Source organism: Pogona vitticeps, chromosome 5 (genome assembly GCF_051106095.1).
Source record: "Pogona vitticeps strain Pit_001003342236 chromosome 5, PviZW2.1, whole genome shotgun sequence".
Classification (NCBI taxonomy): domain Eukaryota; kingdom Metazoa; phylum Chordata; class Lepidosauria; order Squamata; family Agamidae; genus Pogona; species Pogona vitticeps.
Genome location: NC_135787.1, coordinates 4,430,681 through 4,444,369, shown reverse-complemented (window position 1 = coordinate 4,444,369; position 13,689 = coordinate 4,430,681). Strand labels below are relative to the sequence as shown.

The following is a 13,689-nucleotide window of genomic DNA, read 5'->3' as shown; positions in this document are numbered from 1 at the left end:
TCTCTGAAAATTGAGGAACAATAAGTCGGATCTTGAGGAACACTCAAGCGGATGAGGTAGCCTCATTTTGCAAAAAAATAAAAATAAAAAAATAGCAGCTTGATGTTTCACTCGGGTTAATGGCACATATGTCTGACTGCATGGATGGCATCTCATCTTTCCCAAACTGAGGAACTCTTACACAATAAATACGCCAGGAATTCTCTCTTGGACTCTCCATTGGGGCCAGATGGAGACTCAGACATCCACCCCAGCATATGTCTACCTTTGGAAGCTAAGCAGGCTCAACCTGGGTTAGTACTTGGATGGGAGACCACCAAGAAACACGAGGAAGCCTCCAAGTCCTAGAATCTGGGTGGCCGATCCATTTCATGGGCCAATGGCCTGACCCCGGTGTAAGGCAGCTTCCTTTGATATCTGCATGGAACTTAATATCTTATTCTACTAACGGCGATGGAAATGTTGTTCCTAAGGCAGAGCCATCACCCTGAAAGGGAGCTCACCTCTTGCAATGAGTCACCCTGCATAGGTTGCTCCGCTTGCCATCTGCCTGCCAAAGCCGAGTTTAACACTTCGTCATTCTCGAAAAATCAATGACTGTTACTAACTGCAAATCTCTCCATCAAGGGCTTTCAATTAAAGCATCAATTGAATAAACAAGGTGGTTATTGGGCGCATTAATCACTCCACTCCACTCCCGACGTCACACTTTAAAATAATAATTGAAAAAGCATACCCCCGCGTCTCCACTAAGAGCAGGTCAGCTGGCTGAGGGTCTGTTTGAGGCTTCAATGTATGGAGAAAGATGTGGAAACAGAGCAAAATCCTTAAAGGGTGATTATTCAAGATGCAGGACACCCAGCGCCTATCTCATATCTTAACTATCTCTGAATTAAAATCAAAGACTAACTCAACGGCAACAGAAGGGTGAGTTTCTTTACTTCATTAGTAACAAGACCACATCACAGTTACGGCACACACGATAGCCTGTGGGAATTATAGATCGTCTAGTCCATGCTGGCCACAGGCAACGTCCTCGTTGAGGAATTAAATCAAAGTTACTTTTGCCGGTGCTGAGATGAGAGGCACAGCTCCCGGAATTCCCCAGCTAGCAGGGGCATCCACCCTAACGGATAGGGGAATCTGTGGATAATTGTTGTTGTTTAGTCGTTAAGTCGTGTCCGACTCTTTGTGGAAGACAGGCCCTCCTGTCTTCTGCTGCCTCCCGGAGTTGGGTCAAATTCATGTTGATTGCTTCGATGACCCTGTCCAGCCATCTCGTCCTCTGTCGTCTCCTTCTCCTCTTGCCTTCACACTTTCCCAACATCAGGGTCTTTTCCAGGGAGTCTTCTCTTCTCATGAGATGCCCAAAGTATTGGAGCCTCAGCTTCAGGATCTGTCCTTCTGTGGATCACAGTCCCCTCCCAAATAAACTTTTCCCTATTCTGAATCAGATGCACAGCAGAAGACCGATGGTCTTTTTTCTAGACCAAGCCAGAGTTGGTTGCTAGCCATTTATAAACCATGTTTTCATCGAAAAGATGGACATGGGAGGGGCTAAGGCTAAATTGGACGGGGGATGTAGTTACCTGTAATGAGTCACTTTCCAGTCCTAAAGGAATACTTCAAGCTGACTGGATGGACGCCTAGTGGTGTTTTTGAAAGATCTGCATAACTCATGTAGGCCCCTGTATCTAACTAATGAGGTGCCCAGCTCCGCTCGGCGTGGGCAACCTGGCGCATGTCCAAGCACGCAGCTCAGGCACACACTCCGGGACCTCATTCAATAGCTGCAATTAACTGTAGCAAGTTATACAAATCTTACATGAAAGGCAATAGGTTTCTGGCCAATTTAAAAACTAGGCGCTCAGGTTCTTAGTGACGTAAAATGAATGTGGGAATTGGGCAAAGCGTGGGCAACTGCATGTAGTTCTGACTCAGTTGTTTCAAGAACCCTGTACCCCCCAAAGCTATTTTTAGACAGACAGACAGACAGACAGACACCTCAAAAACTAAAGGAGTACAAATCTCCATAGGAACAAAGCATGTCTCCACACCTTGTTTTGGTCAAAAATGTGTTTCTTTGACACCTATAATTGTAGTTGGTGGGCTTCCCCCCCCCCCCAAATTGAGAAACTCTCTCCTTTTTTAATAACTTCTGTCTCACTTTGCATTGACCGATATTGATCCTTGGAGGATCACCTGGGCTATTTAAATGGCCCCTCAGAGCTCTAGATCTTCCCCATCTTATTGGATTTTGACCCATTTTTCTTCAGGATACTAAAAGACGGAGACACAGAGACTCGGAACACACTCCTCGTAGGCTGCCTCAAAGGTGATGGTTTCCTTTCTGGTCCTCATCTAGTTGTGCTGGATTCCCCATTCCTTGCCCTCCTAGGGCTTGCCACCACTGCCAAGTCGTGTCCAAACCACTGTGTACAGAAGCTCCTCAAATGAGAAGGCGGTTCATTTCTTCCAGAATTGCTTTACACCTGAGGGTAGACAAGGACTCCAGTTTCAGGGGTTGCGAAGTCCACTTCGGGTTTTACTTCGCACTTTGCAAGACTGCCCAAGTCTGTCTGGGACAGATCCAGCACCTGTAAAGTGCAGATTAAAACCCAGAATGGATTAACAGCACCCCCAAAACTGGAGTCAGCAGTCAGGACTGATTTCACTCAAAGACCCTTTGTAAAAAGCAGGAGACGCCCGTCAGCCTTATTTCAACTTTTAGATTTCTCCCTCTCTCTTTAAAGAGAAAAGACTAGGGCTAGAAGGATCATGAATTCATTGAAGTCTCTCAAGTACTGGGGTCCCAGAATTAGAAATCAATACAAATGAGATGGCGGCTGGACTCGATCCCTGGGCCCTCCGGCTAGACAAAGCACACCTTCCAATCCAGTTGACAGGAGTCCCATGGCTTTCCTCCTACTTTGAGAACGCAACAGCTGTAAAGTCCTGATATTGATAAAGAAATAAGAGCTAGGAAGGAAAGCAGAGAGAATTGAGGAAACGGTTGAGTCACCCATGCCTTCCCTAGGGAAACGGGGCTCCCATTGAGAGAGCGCTGGATCTGGTATCGTTGGAAACCCTCAAGTCGAAAGCCAGGCTTTGTGCGTCGTTCAAAATGCGCACGTCCCCAAGACGGTTACATATCTGGCGTGTTTCACTAAAAGCAAACGAAACAGGCGACCGCATGGGTGGATGGAGGCTAGCTCTGTTTTCCCTCTGCTCCAGCTGGTTGTTTACCCAGAACTGCATTTGATGGAAGATTCCTGCCATTCTTTTTCTGCATCCCTTCCAGAAACGATTAATACTTGAGCAGCAGGGCGCCGGAAGGAGAGAATCTCAAGAAATAACAACACTGTGTGTAAGATCAAACCAGGCAATCTGGAGTCGTTTCCCAGAGGACAGTAAACACTTCCATCGGTGTGTGTGTTTGTGTGTTTTATAAAAGTTGCAAACTCAGGTCCTTGCTTGATCACCCAGCTCCAATTAAAGGAACTCCAGGGTTCATCATCAGGAAAAAAAAATTAAGGGCCGGGCCAAACACAGACATTGTCCGCAATTCTTAAACGTTTCCTTCCTCAGGTCACTCCAATGACCTCTCCTTCTAGATGGCTTCAGGAACAAAAAATATATATTTCTGGGCAAGCCATAGTTACAAATATTTGTTGATTTATTTATAAATGGCTTAATGGAAGTATTTAAACAAATTTCTCTAAATGTAAAGATTCACCACCACTTCTGAGTGATTTCACCTGCTCACCATGATTCATTTCGAAACTGTAATTACAGTATAGGGACGTTGTTCACCTATGAATTATTTCTTGTCCTCAATTCTCGTACACAACGAGAAACGACACATTTTTCTTTAGGACCGTTGTAACAAAAAGCCTGACACAAAACTGAAGCTGCGCAATTCATCCTTCACGCGTGGGAGGGACGACACCGAGGATCTACCCAGGCAACGCATTCATCATGAAGAAGAGGAGCCGCCACGCTCAAAGCTGAATTTCAAAGGAAGCAGTGAGCTTCGGAGTAGCGGCTAGGAAAGGTTCATTGATCCAATTTCTCGTAACCCAACCTAAGATTGATGATGGTCCACCTGACGACGTTGGTCTGTAGCTTGGAGAAGTTCCTTTTTCAGGAATAGAACTCGAAGAGTCCATCAGCCAGAAGCCCTTGGCCCAAAAAAGGAACTCTTTCCGTCTTGACATTTCCTCCGAAGATTGAGCCATCAAGTGACCTTTGACTCATGGTGACCCCATGAATGAGCCATCTCAGAAATGTCCTGTCCCCAGCCGCCCTGCTCAGCTCTTGCAAACTGCAGTCTGTGGGAGTCAATCCATCTCGTATTTGGTCCTCCTCTTTTTCCTGCTGCCTTCAGCTTTTCCGAGATTTACTGTCTTGTGTCCAGCTGGTCTTCTCTTCTCATGATGTGTGACAGCCTCAGTCTCATGATGGTGCCTGTATGAAGAATGAGAAATCTCAAAAAGACCCTGTCTTCAATGCACCCTGCTCAGCTCTTGCAAACGGAAACCTGCGGCTTCTTTAGGGAGTCGGTCTGTCTCATATTTGGTCTTCCTCTTTTCCAAAAAGCTCACCTTTCCTCCCGGAAGAAACCAAAGCAAGCCAATCTGCAACCACAGGAAGGATGAAAAGTTCCTGCCGTGCCAATCAGAGCAGATCTTCAGAGGACAGCACTCTGTCTGTGCTTTGGCACAGTTTGTGGGATACTCAGCTATCCCACAAAATACTCAGCTATCCTACTAACTGCATCAGAGCACAGTCAGAGTTCTGACTCCTGTCCTCTGAAGATGCCGACCACAGCGATGGGCGAAACGTTAGGAAGAACCACCTTCAGAACATGGCCAAAGAGCCCGAAAAACCCACAACAACCATCAGATTCCGGCCGTGAAAGCCTTCGTGAATACATTAGAATTGCTACTGAGTTTTGCCTAAGTAAAAAGGGACATGGTGGTGCTGCGGGCTAAACCACAAAAGCCTCTGTGCTGCAGGGTCAGAAGACCAGCCGTCGTAAGATCAAATCCATGCGACGGAGTGAGCTCCTGTCGCTTGTCCCAGCTCCCGCCAACCTAGCGGTTCGAAAGCATGCAAATGCAAGTAGATAAATAGGGACCACCTCGGTGGGAAGGTAACAGCGTTCCGTGTCTAAGTCGCACTGGCCTTGTGACCACGGAAGATTGTCTTCGGACAAAACGCTGGCTCTATGGCTGGGAAATGGGGATGAGCACCATCCCCTAGAGTCGAACACGACTGGACAAAAATTGTCAAGGGGAACCTTTACCTTTTTTGCCTAAGTAAGAAACGCAGACAGTTTAGAAGAACACCCAACCGAGACAAACGGACCAGGAGGAATTTAGAGGAACCCCAAACCAATGTGAAGGTTTTTCTCACATTCCTCTCCATGCATGATCATCGATTCAAAAACATTCACCAAGGCAACTCTTTTTATCTTTGCAGGCCGTACGCAAACATTTCCTTAATTGCTGGTATTTTTTTCCCCTTTCACAAAGACAATAACACAAAAAACAATTAGGAAGAACTAGGTGATTTTTTTTAAAGACAAGGATTGTGTAAAGGGTACATCACATAGTACACAGCTCTTTCAGCAAGCAGTGCGGAGACCCTGTAGTGACTTAAACGTCATTCTTTAAATGCTAATTAGGTCAGGCCACGAAGCAGCAAACATGAAATCCTATTTCCGCCCACCCGTCTGAAACCTTGTTTTTAATTGCAGCCCACTCGCTTGAATTTCAGTGGTACAGTATCTGGAGGAAAGCTTCCAACAATTGCACTGGGGTGCTACTTTTATTAATAAATAGGGTTTTTCTAAAGCTGGCGGGATCGCTCGGTGGTTTCGTTCTGTGGCTGCAGAGCCAGAGGTTGGGAGTTCGATTCTCCCAATGGGTCTCCGGCGAGGAGAGCCAGCCTGGGTGGCCTTGGGCAAACTGCAGCATAGTCCCAGGGCGCCCCTTAGAGGAAGAGAAGGGTAGACCACAATTGTGCTGAAAAACTAGGCTTATACTCAAGTATATACAGTATTTAAAATATTGTAACCCTACCTTTCTCCTTAAAAGGACCACAGGTAGCTTGTATTGTTAAAAGGACACTGTTTAAAAGCTAAGAACAGTAAGTATACAAATATCAAAAACAAATTCTACAAGTCTTAGATTTAAAATTTTACAATAAGATAGCCAGTCGCTGTGCGAAAGCCTGCCTGAAGAGGAAGATGACAGATTTCAAGCTCCCTGTTTCTTAGCCACAGGGTGGGTTTGATTTAAACCACAATTTAAATGTGTTAAAATTTAGATTTTTAAAAAACAATTTCAATCAAAAATCATTTTTAAAAAACTTTAAATCATCATTCAAAACCATATTTTTTTAAAAAAAAACCCTCAGGTACAATCTGCTTTGTAACCCAACATGTTGGGAAACACCCCTCAGAGGAAAGCTGCAAACATTTGCCATCGTCACAATGAAATGTAATTCTTATCATGGTGTTGACAAATGTAAAGGCAAAACGAACAACAAAATAAATACCACTAGGGAGAGAGAGCAAGAAAAAAAAGCAGAGGGTAGGAAAAAAATTGCACCACCGTGAAGACCAGCAGATTTATTGCGGCAAGCCCTTTCTGGGATTAGAATCCACTTCTTTAGACACAAAACTTGATTTTGCACCACAAAAATCTCACAACGAAGGCCATCTATTCGTCTGCAAGGTGCCACCACATTTTGTCCTTCGCTTCTTTCCCTCTCGCCCGCCCCGTGCCCGCCGGCAATTTCTGGCAAACTGACCACCTCTTTGGAAGAGGGTCATTATAACCAGATAAAGATTCGGGACATCGGCTGGCTCCAGTGAAAACCAACCACAAATTCGAGAAAAGAAGGGGCTTGATTTCTCCTGCCAGTTGATCCAGGAGCCGCTATAGGTTTACACGGCAATCGTTTGGGCGGGTATTCATTACGATAAAGCCTAACGAGGCAGATATGATTATACTGGCTGCAGGGTAGACACAGGAGACAGCTTTACATTAAAAGGCCTGTCTCCTTTGCTGCCTACAAAATCAGACTCGTTGGGCCCTAATTGCTCATTTCCTTGTCATTTAAGAGCCTTATATGCTATGAGCAAACATCATGTTTTCCTGGTGTTTGAAATCCAGAATGCTCCTCTAAAAAAAAATACAGATTGGTTGAGTTTCCCCCGTGGGGGCTCCCAGATGGGAGTAATGCGTCTGAACACACATCAAACTTACCAGTGATCGGAAAGCGATCCAGAAACGTACGGGAACAGTAAAACACTTGGAACGGACACAGATTTTAAGGAGCAGGTAAGACACTTTTCAGAACTTTGATTTTTTTTTTCCAAGCGTTAGGTTCTCAAAAAAATGCAGCAAGGACATTTCACAGACACAAACATTTTTAAAAAAAACATCCCAGAGTTTCTGCTATTCAGGGGCTTTAATACCGAGGACGGTGAACGCAGGAGCAACACAGAGTTGTGCAGCATGTGGAGGCAGGAAGGGATTCATGCATGCTATCTCACTTGTAGCCCACCTCGCAGGATTGTTAGGAGGACCAAACAAGAACATTTGTAAACCATTAGGTACCCCAAACCGTGCAATGGTGATTATGCGGGGGATCAGTTCCAAGACACGGAACACTATGACAGTGGTGCCTCGCTTTACGATTGCCCCGCATTGCGACGAATCCACTTTACGATGATCTTTTTGCGATCGCAAAACAATGGTCTAAATGGGGGAATTTCGCTTTGTGATTATTGGTTCCCTGCTTCGGGAACCGATTCTTCACAAAACAATGTTTTTCTAGCAGCTGATCGGCAGTTTCAAAATGGCCACCAGGTAATTAAAATGGCTCCCCGCTGTGTTTAGAGACGGATTCCTCACTATACAGGCAGCGAAAATGGCCACTGTATGGAGGATCTTCGCTGGACGGTGAGTTTTTACCCCATTGGAATGCATTGAACAGGTTTCAATGCCTTTCAATGGGGTTTTTTATTTCGCTTTACAATGTTTTCAATTAACGGCTATATTCCTGGAATGGATTATCGTCGTTAAGCGAAGCACCACTGTATAATACCGTAGTGAACCCTACACATACTGTAAGCATGGTCTGTGGCTCCAACTAGTGGCTTGTTCTGGTAATTACATCCCGGAAATCTATTTCTACAGCAAATTTTATAAATACTGTACTGTATCTTGTTCTCTGGCTCCCTCTAGTAGCCAGTTCTAGTAACTTCATCAATATATATATTAAAGTCCATATATATATGGACTTTTAATATTTTTAGACCATGGATAAGTGAATCAGCGGATACCGATTCAACAGATAAGGAGGTTCTACTGTATTATGTTCCCTTTCAAGACAAACAGAAGCAAGATCATGTTCATACATACTTGTAAATTGGTTTCTCTCCCCAGCTAAATGCAGAGTGGCTTACATTCTCATCTCGGTTAAACCCTCCCCTCATCTTCTGAAGCCAGAGCTACCCCAAAACGGGTCTCCCCCTTTGCTTTTGTACCCACAAAAGTGAGAGACCCATTGAATTGCCTTCATCCACGCACCCCACCCTCCTGGGCGTGCCAGGAAAATAAGGGGCACAGAGAAAATCGGCGTTGGTTCCCTGCCCTCAGATGGCGACGGCAACTGCAATCCTGCCGAGGCTGATTGGGAAGGAAATCCGAAGGGATTCAGCAGGACGGCCTCCTAAATAAAGATGTAAATAAAATCAGCATGCTTGCAACCCAATTCAAGGCTGTTCTGCTCCATTCAGAGGAGGAGAAAAAATATATATATTCATTTTAGATTTGGGTCTGCAATATGAAAATCCTAGCAGCAGGCACTATTTCATTTCAAAAGAAGGCAAACACCAACACGAGGTGGCATGTGCCATCATCCTGCATCATAACAACGAGACAAAGCAAAAGACATCATGACATCGTTTAAGGCCAATTAGGGGAAGAATATAGCTATAGTCTTAAACTTGAAGAAAGACTTTAGCATTTTCAATTCCTTGTTTGGCTTTTATTACAGATCCAGAAATACCCTAATACTGTACATATACCTGTTGGCCAATATCTGCCTATTATCATCCTGTTCTTTTTATGCATTTTTTAAAAATGGGAAAGCATTTTATCTCAAGATTCCTCAAAGTCTACAACTCCTCTATTCACAGACGGCTTTAGTTGCCACATTTTTCCGTTGAAAGGCTCCTATGCCTTCTGAATACTGCATGGATGCCAGAGCATGGATGTTGTTGACAGAGAGAGGCGGAAAGGTGTACCTGTGGCTAAGAAACTGTCCTAGGGAAAAGGTAGGCCCTGGCAGGCAATGTGTAGAGGTGGGAAAAGAGGAGGAGGATTTGAGAAGCCAACCGTGTACATATCCCATTAGATTTCGAGGCTGGCTCGGGGGGGATAGAGAACCGAGAAAGCTGTTAGGATACAGCTGCAAAGAGCTTGACCAACACACTGAGACAACAGCCTTGCAGAGTAGACCAGTACATTGTCATCCGTAGCTGGAAACAAAATCCTGCCCGTAGATTGTTCGCCAGCCATTCAAGCCAGGGGCGCACAGAGCGGCAGGTGAACACTCTCAGGTGGCCAGGCATAAATTCCAAAAGTAAGCCCAGAATTTATTGCCCATCCTGAACCCAATGGGAGCCGCTAGCAAGGAATTAAAAACCCGACTAGACAGGTGTGTATACAGACATAGATGCATTCACACCATGCTGCAGGAAAACCTCCAGAAGGGTTTACCAGAAAACACGGGCCTTAAAAGCTGGCATGTTCAAAATCCCCCTCTCCAGAAGCAGAGCTTTGGAAATGCTACTTTTTTCAGGCCACTGTTTTCAAGTGGCAGTTTGAAAAACAGCTTGCTTGCTTGCTTGCTGTTTATTTATTTACATCTCTACTCTGCCTTTCTCCTTCAGAAAGCACCAAGGCAGCTCAAAGACGTCACTCAAAGATCAGATTTGAACGTAAGAATAATTAAGGAGATACAAGCCCTTAAAAAAAAAAGATCAGCCAAATACGAGATGATAAACAGAAGCAGCGCCAAAGGATCCATTTAAGCCACCCCCTTGCTCAGGCAGCCCCTTCGCTCCGAGAAAGCTGGCCTGAAGAGGAGACAGTCATGCCTTGGTTTTCTGGGCATTGTCGTTCAAATAAAAACAAACTTTTGCAGGTTCTGTGCAGAGAACATGTCATCCCCGGGACCTGGAGCAATGTGTGGCCTAAAAGCACAGCATAAGCACAGAGCACTCCAAATTAGTGTGTGTGGTTTGTTTTGTTTTGTTTGCAACAACACAGTGGACCATTTCACAACCTCCTTTCCTCCATCTAACCAGCGAAGGGCCACCATTTTCCTTACAAAAAGTTCTTCGCGTCAAGAAACACAGACCATATTGACCTTGTTTGGCCCCGGTTCCCATCCTTTCAGCATGCGCAGTTCACCGAAAACTCTTCCACCTGTTTTTGAGGTTTTTACCAATAAAGACTTTTCAAAACAAAAAGCTTACCTTTTTGTACAGGCAAAAGGGTGTTTTCACTCTCCCTGCTCCCTGGATCAGGCTTCATATTTTTGTCCCCCAGAATACAATGCAATGCAGGATAAGGTGTGGAAGTAACAAAGCAAGCCTTTCCTTACATGCTCTAAAAGTCGGAGGAGCAGGAAATGATGCACTTGGTTAAGATGTGCATCCTTCCGAAGCATCTTCAAAAGGGCTGAGTTTCATTCCGGGGAAGGTTCAACCTCAGTTTTGCAGTGCGCCAGATGATGTGGGAAGCATCATGTTCCTCTAGACCCACATATGCGCATGAACACCTATGCAACCCGTAAATTAAAATGCATTTTCCTTCCTTAAGATTGCATGGTTTCAATTCAAGCCAAGAACAAAATGCCGACATTCCCTTAAAGCCGAGGAGCCCAGCAACTAAAGGCAGATCAATCCAAGCCGAAAGATTCAAACCAACAGAGGAAGGGAGTCTGTCTGTTCTTGAAGGCATTCATTAAAACCGCTCCCACCCTCCTCCCTGTATCCATGAGTAAATCAGGAGATTTATACTCACACGCTGGACGACTCCAGATGTTGGGTATTCGTCACAATAAATGGAAGATGGGATACGGTGCTCGGCGTTAGAGGAGGCTCTTTGTGAAAAGCCAAACAGAGTTTGTTGGAAAGCCACAGGTGAGCCTGGTTGTGGCTTCGGATTTTAAAGAGATATTTGCATGGCCTTCGTTATAAAAGATTGTGAGTCGGGGGGGGGGTGAAAGAAGGAGTTGTTGGAGAGGAATATGGTAGACCTATAATTATGATTAGGGTGGTGGTGGTGTTTTTTTTTTAATGCAAGAAAGAGATGCAGGCAGCTTGGCCACCTAAACCATAAAGCAGGCCTCTGACCAACAGGTATGTCATCAGAGACGGGGGTTCGGTGAAGACTCTTGAAAAGGGGAGATGGGAGGCAGCACGACCTTTACTACCCTGCTGTCGGCTGACCGGGTTGTGGGTGCAGTGGTCAACCTGGAAATGCAGGTCTTTATTAGGGTAGCCCCTATAGCCCAAGGAGAGTGAGAAAAACACAGGCAGCCATATCAGCAGATAATTCTTCTAGGAACAGGGCTTTTGTAAGGCTAATGATTCTTGATTACCCCCCTTCAAGATCAAACCATCTTCAAATGCAAGGTAGTACAGCAGGGATGAGCCTATAACAGTATACTGTTCTTATTTATTTATTTATTTATTTATTTATTTATTTATTTATTTATTTATTTATTTATTTGATTTTTACCCCGCCCCTCTAGACCATGTCTACTCGGGGCGGCTTACAAAATAAAACGGATCAGTATAAAATATATATACATTACAATAGCAGTTTCAATTAATTTAAGGAAGGATTACCAGGATGGAATAACATAAGAAAGGAAAAGTAAGAGAGAGACTTAATTGACTGGAGGGAAGGCCTGCTTGAATAACCAAGTTTTTAACTGGCTTTTCTTACAAAAATACATTCCCCCCCCCAGGAGTGCTCTGAGGACTAAGCTCAGAAGAAACAGGGAAGCCCAAGGGTGGTGGGGGCCATTGCCATTATCCTTGTGGCTTGCTTGGAAAGTCCCAAAGCTCGTATCCTGACAGCCCTGGCTCCATCATGGGGTGGTCAAGAGTGATGATCAAGGTCTTGTCTTCTGAATGTTTCTCTCCATGCAATTGGGGCCACCTTGTCCTCCTTCACCTTGCTTTTTGGAAAGGAAAACAAACTTTGTGCAATATTACTTTTCATGCTCTGTACCATTTCAGAGGACAGTTTTCAGACTCCTGACCAGGAGGCTCACGAACCGGTGGTTAAACGGCAGTACTGCGGTCAAGACTCCGCTTACAACCTGCGTTCAATCCCGCCGGGCTCAGGTAGCTGGCTCGAGGCTGTCTCCTCTAATTCATGCGGGCACCAGAGGCCAAAGGCTGAGTGATGCTTCGGCTGAACACCTGCTCCCATCCTAGGGCAAACTGGATCCACAGAACCACCAAAAATAGATAAATAAATAAAATTCCTGTGGGAAATTTAGAGTGGATGGCAAAATGCTCACGTAGTCGCCGTTGGTTTTTGCCGTGGCTCGTTCTCGAGATCTGCAACGTTATATGCCTGGCAAGCGTTCAGATTTGGTTGTCTCTCATCTTACACCTGGTTGCGAAATCACCATCTGTTTATATCGAATGCCTCGACACATCCAACGGACGGCTCAGGCCGTTCCCAGGTGGGAAAGAATAGCCAACCTTTCGAAACTTGCATTCTTCGTTTGTGGGGTCCACTTGCTCCGGAGCTTTTGCAAGCCCTCTGTGGCCGACAGTCGCTGGCTGTGGCCGTCCTGGGCCGGCTACTCTCTCTGGAAAGGTGACACCTGGCTCGCACGAGGGGGGGGGCGCACTTTGGAAAAGGGCGTTCGAGGTTAGCTTACCGAAACCGGAGCTTGCATTGTCCGGCCTGCAACAATGGCGTGAACTCTTTGCTTCTGCCGGAAGATGAAAAGCACACGAAGCACGAAACGAAGAGACGGCTCACGTAATGAGCGAGGGATGCTTTACATAAAAGCACCTGCAGAACCAGGTGGGGTGGCCTCAGTTTCACCTGTACGACTGAACGGGGCTTGAATGTTTAAATAAGCTCTTTGTTTTACGCCACCTACACCGCCTTCTCCCCACCTTGCTGCACCCGAGCAAAGAACATTAAATGTGCACAATGCTTCAAAATCTAATACAAGAGAATGAGATAAAGAATCTAAGAGCTGCGTCGGATCCGACAAAAGCCCCTCAGGTCTAGTGCCCTGTTTCCCATGGAGGCCCACCGGGTCCTTGTGAAGGTAAGAAGAAGCGCCGGACAGGGAGCCCAAAAAAGGTGCAGGTAGGAATACACTCCAGCTGAGCCCATTCATGCTGGCACTTGGGGTCATCCGGTTACCCCAGAGTGGACCGAGGCACGGGGCAAACACCCGTGGAGTCTGGAGGACATTTCACTGCAGGGTTCCTGAGTGTAAAAATAAAAATAAAATGAAATGGGAAGGAGGTTTATGCATGCTGATCTGACCCCTTTGAAAAGAAAGCAGGACAGACACATGCAAAAAAGAGAGGCAATGTTAAATAACAAAGTCCTAAAT

General features: G+C 45.4%; 1 protein-coding gene across 5 annotated transcripts in view; it reads right to left on the bottom strand.

Annotated features, from left to right (window-relative positions):
• Nucleotides 1–11,189, bottom strand: part of SLC4A11 (solute carrier family 4 member 11) — a 195,605-nt gene extending 184,416 nt beyond the window's left edge. For 4 of the 5 annotated variants that reach the window (XM_073002130.2, XM_073002132.2, XM_073002131.2 and 1 more), the window contains exon 1: nt 10,562–10,707. In XM_073002130.2, coding sequence (XP_072858231.2) covers nt 10,562–10,619 — 58 coding nt within the window. In that variant the 5' untranslated portion in view covers nt 10,620–10,707. Of the gene's footprint in view, nt 1–10,561; nt 10,708–11,111 lie in introns of those variants that run through there. The other variant, XM_073002135.2, reaches the window with a different exon arrangement.
• Between the last annotated feature and the right edge of the window lie 2,500 nt (nt 11,190–13,689).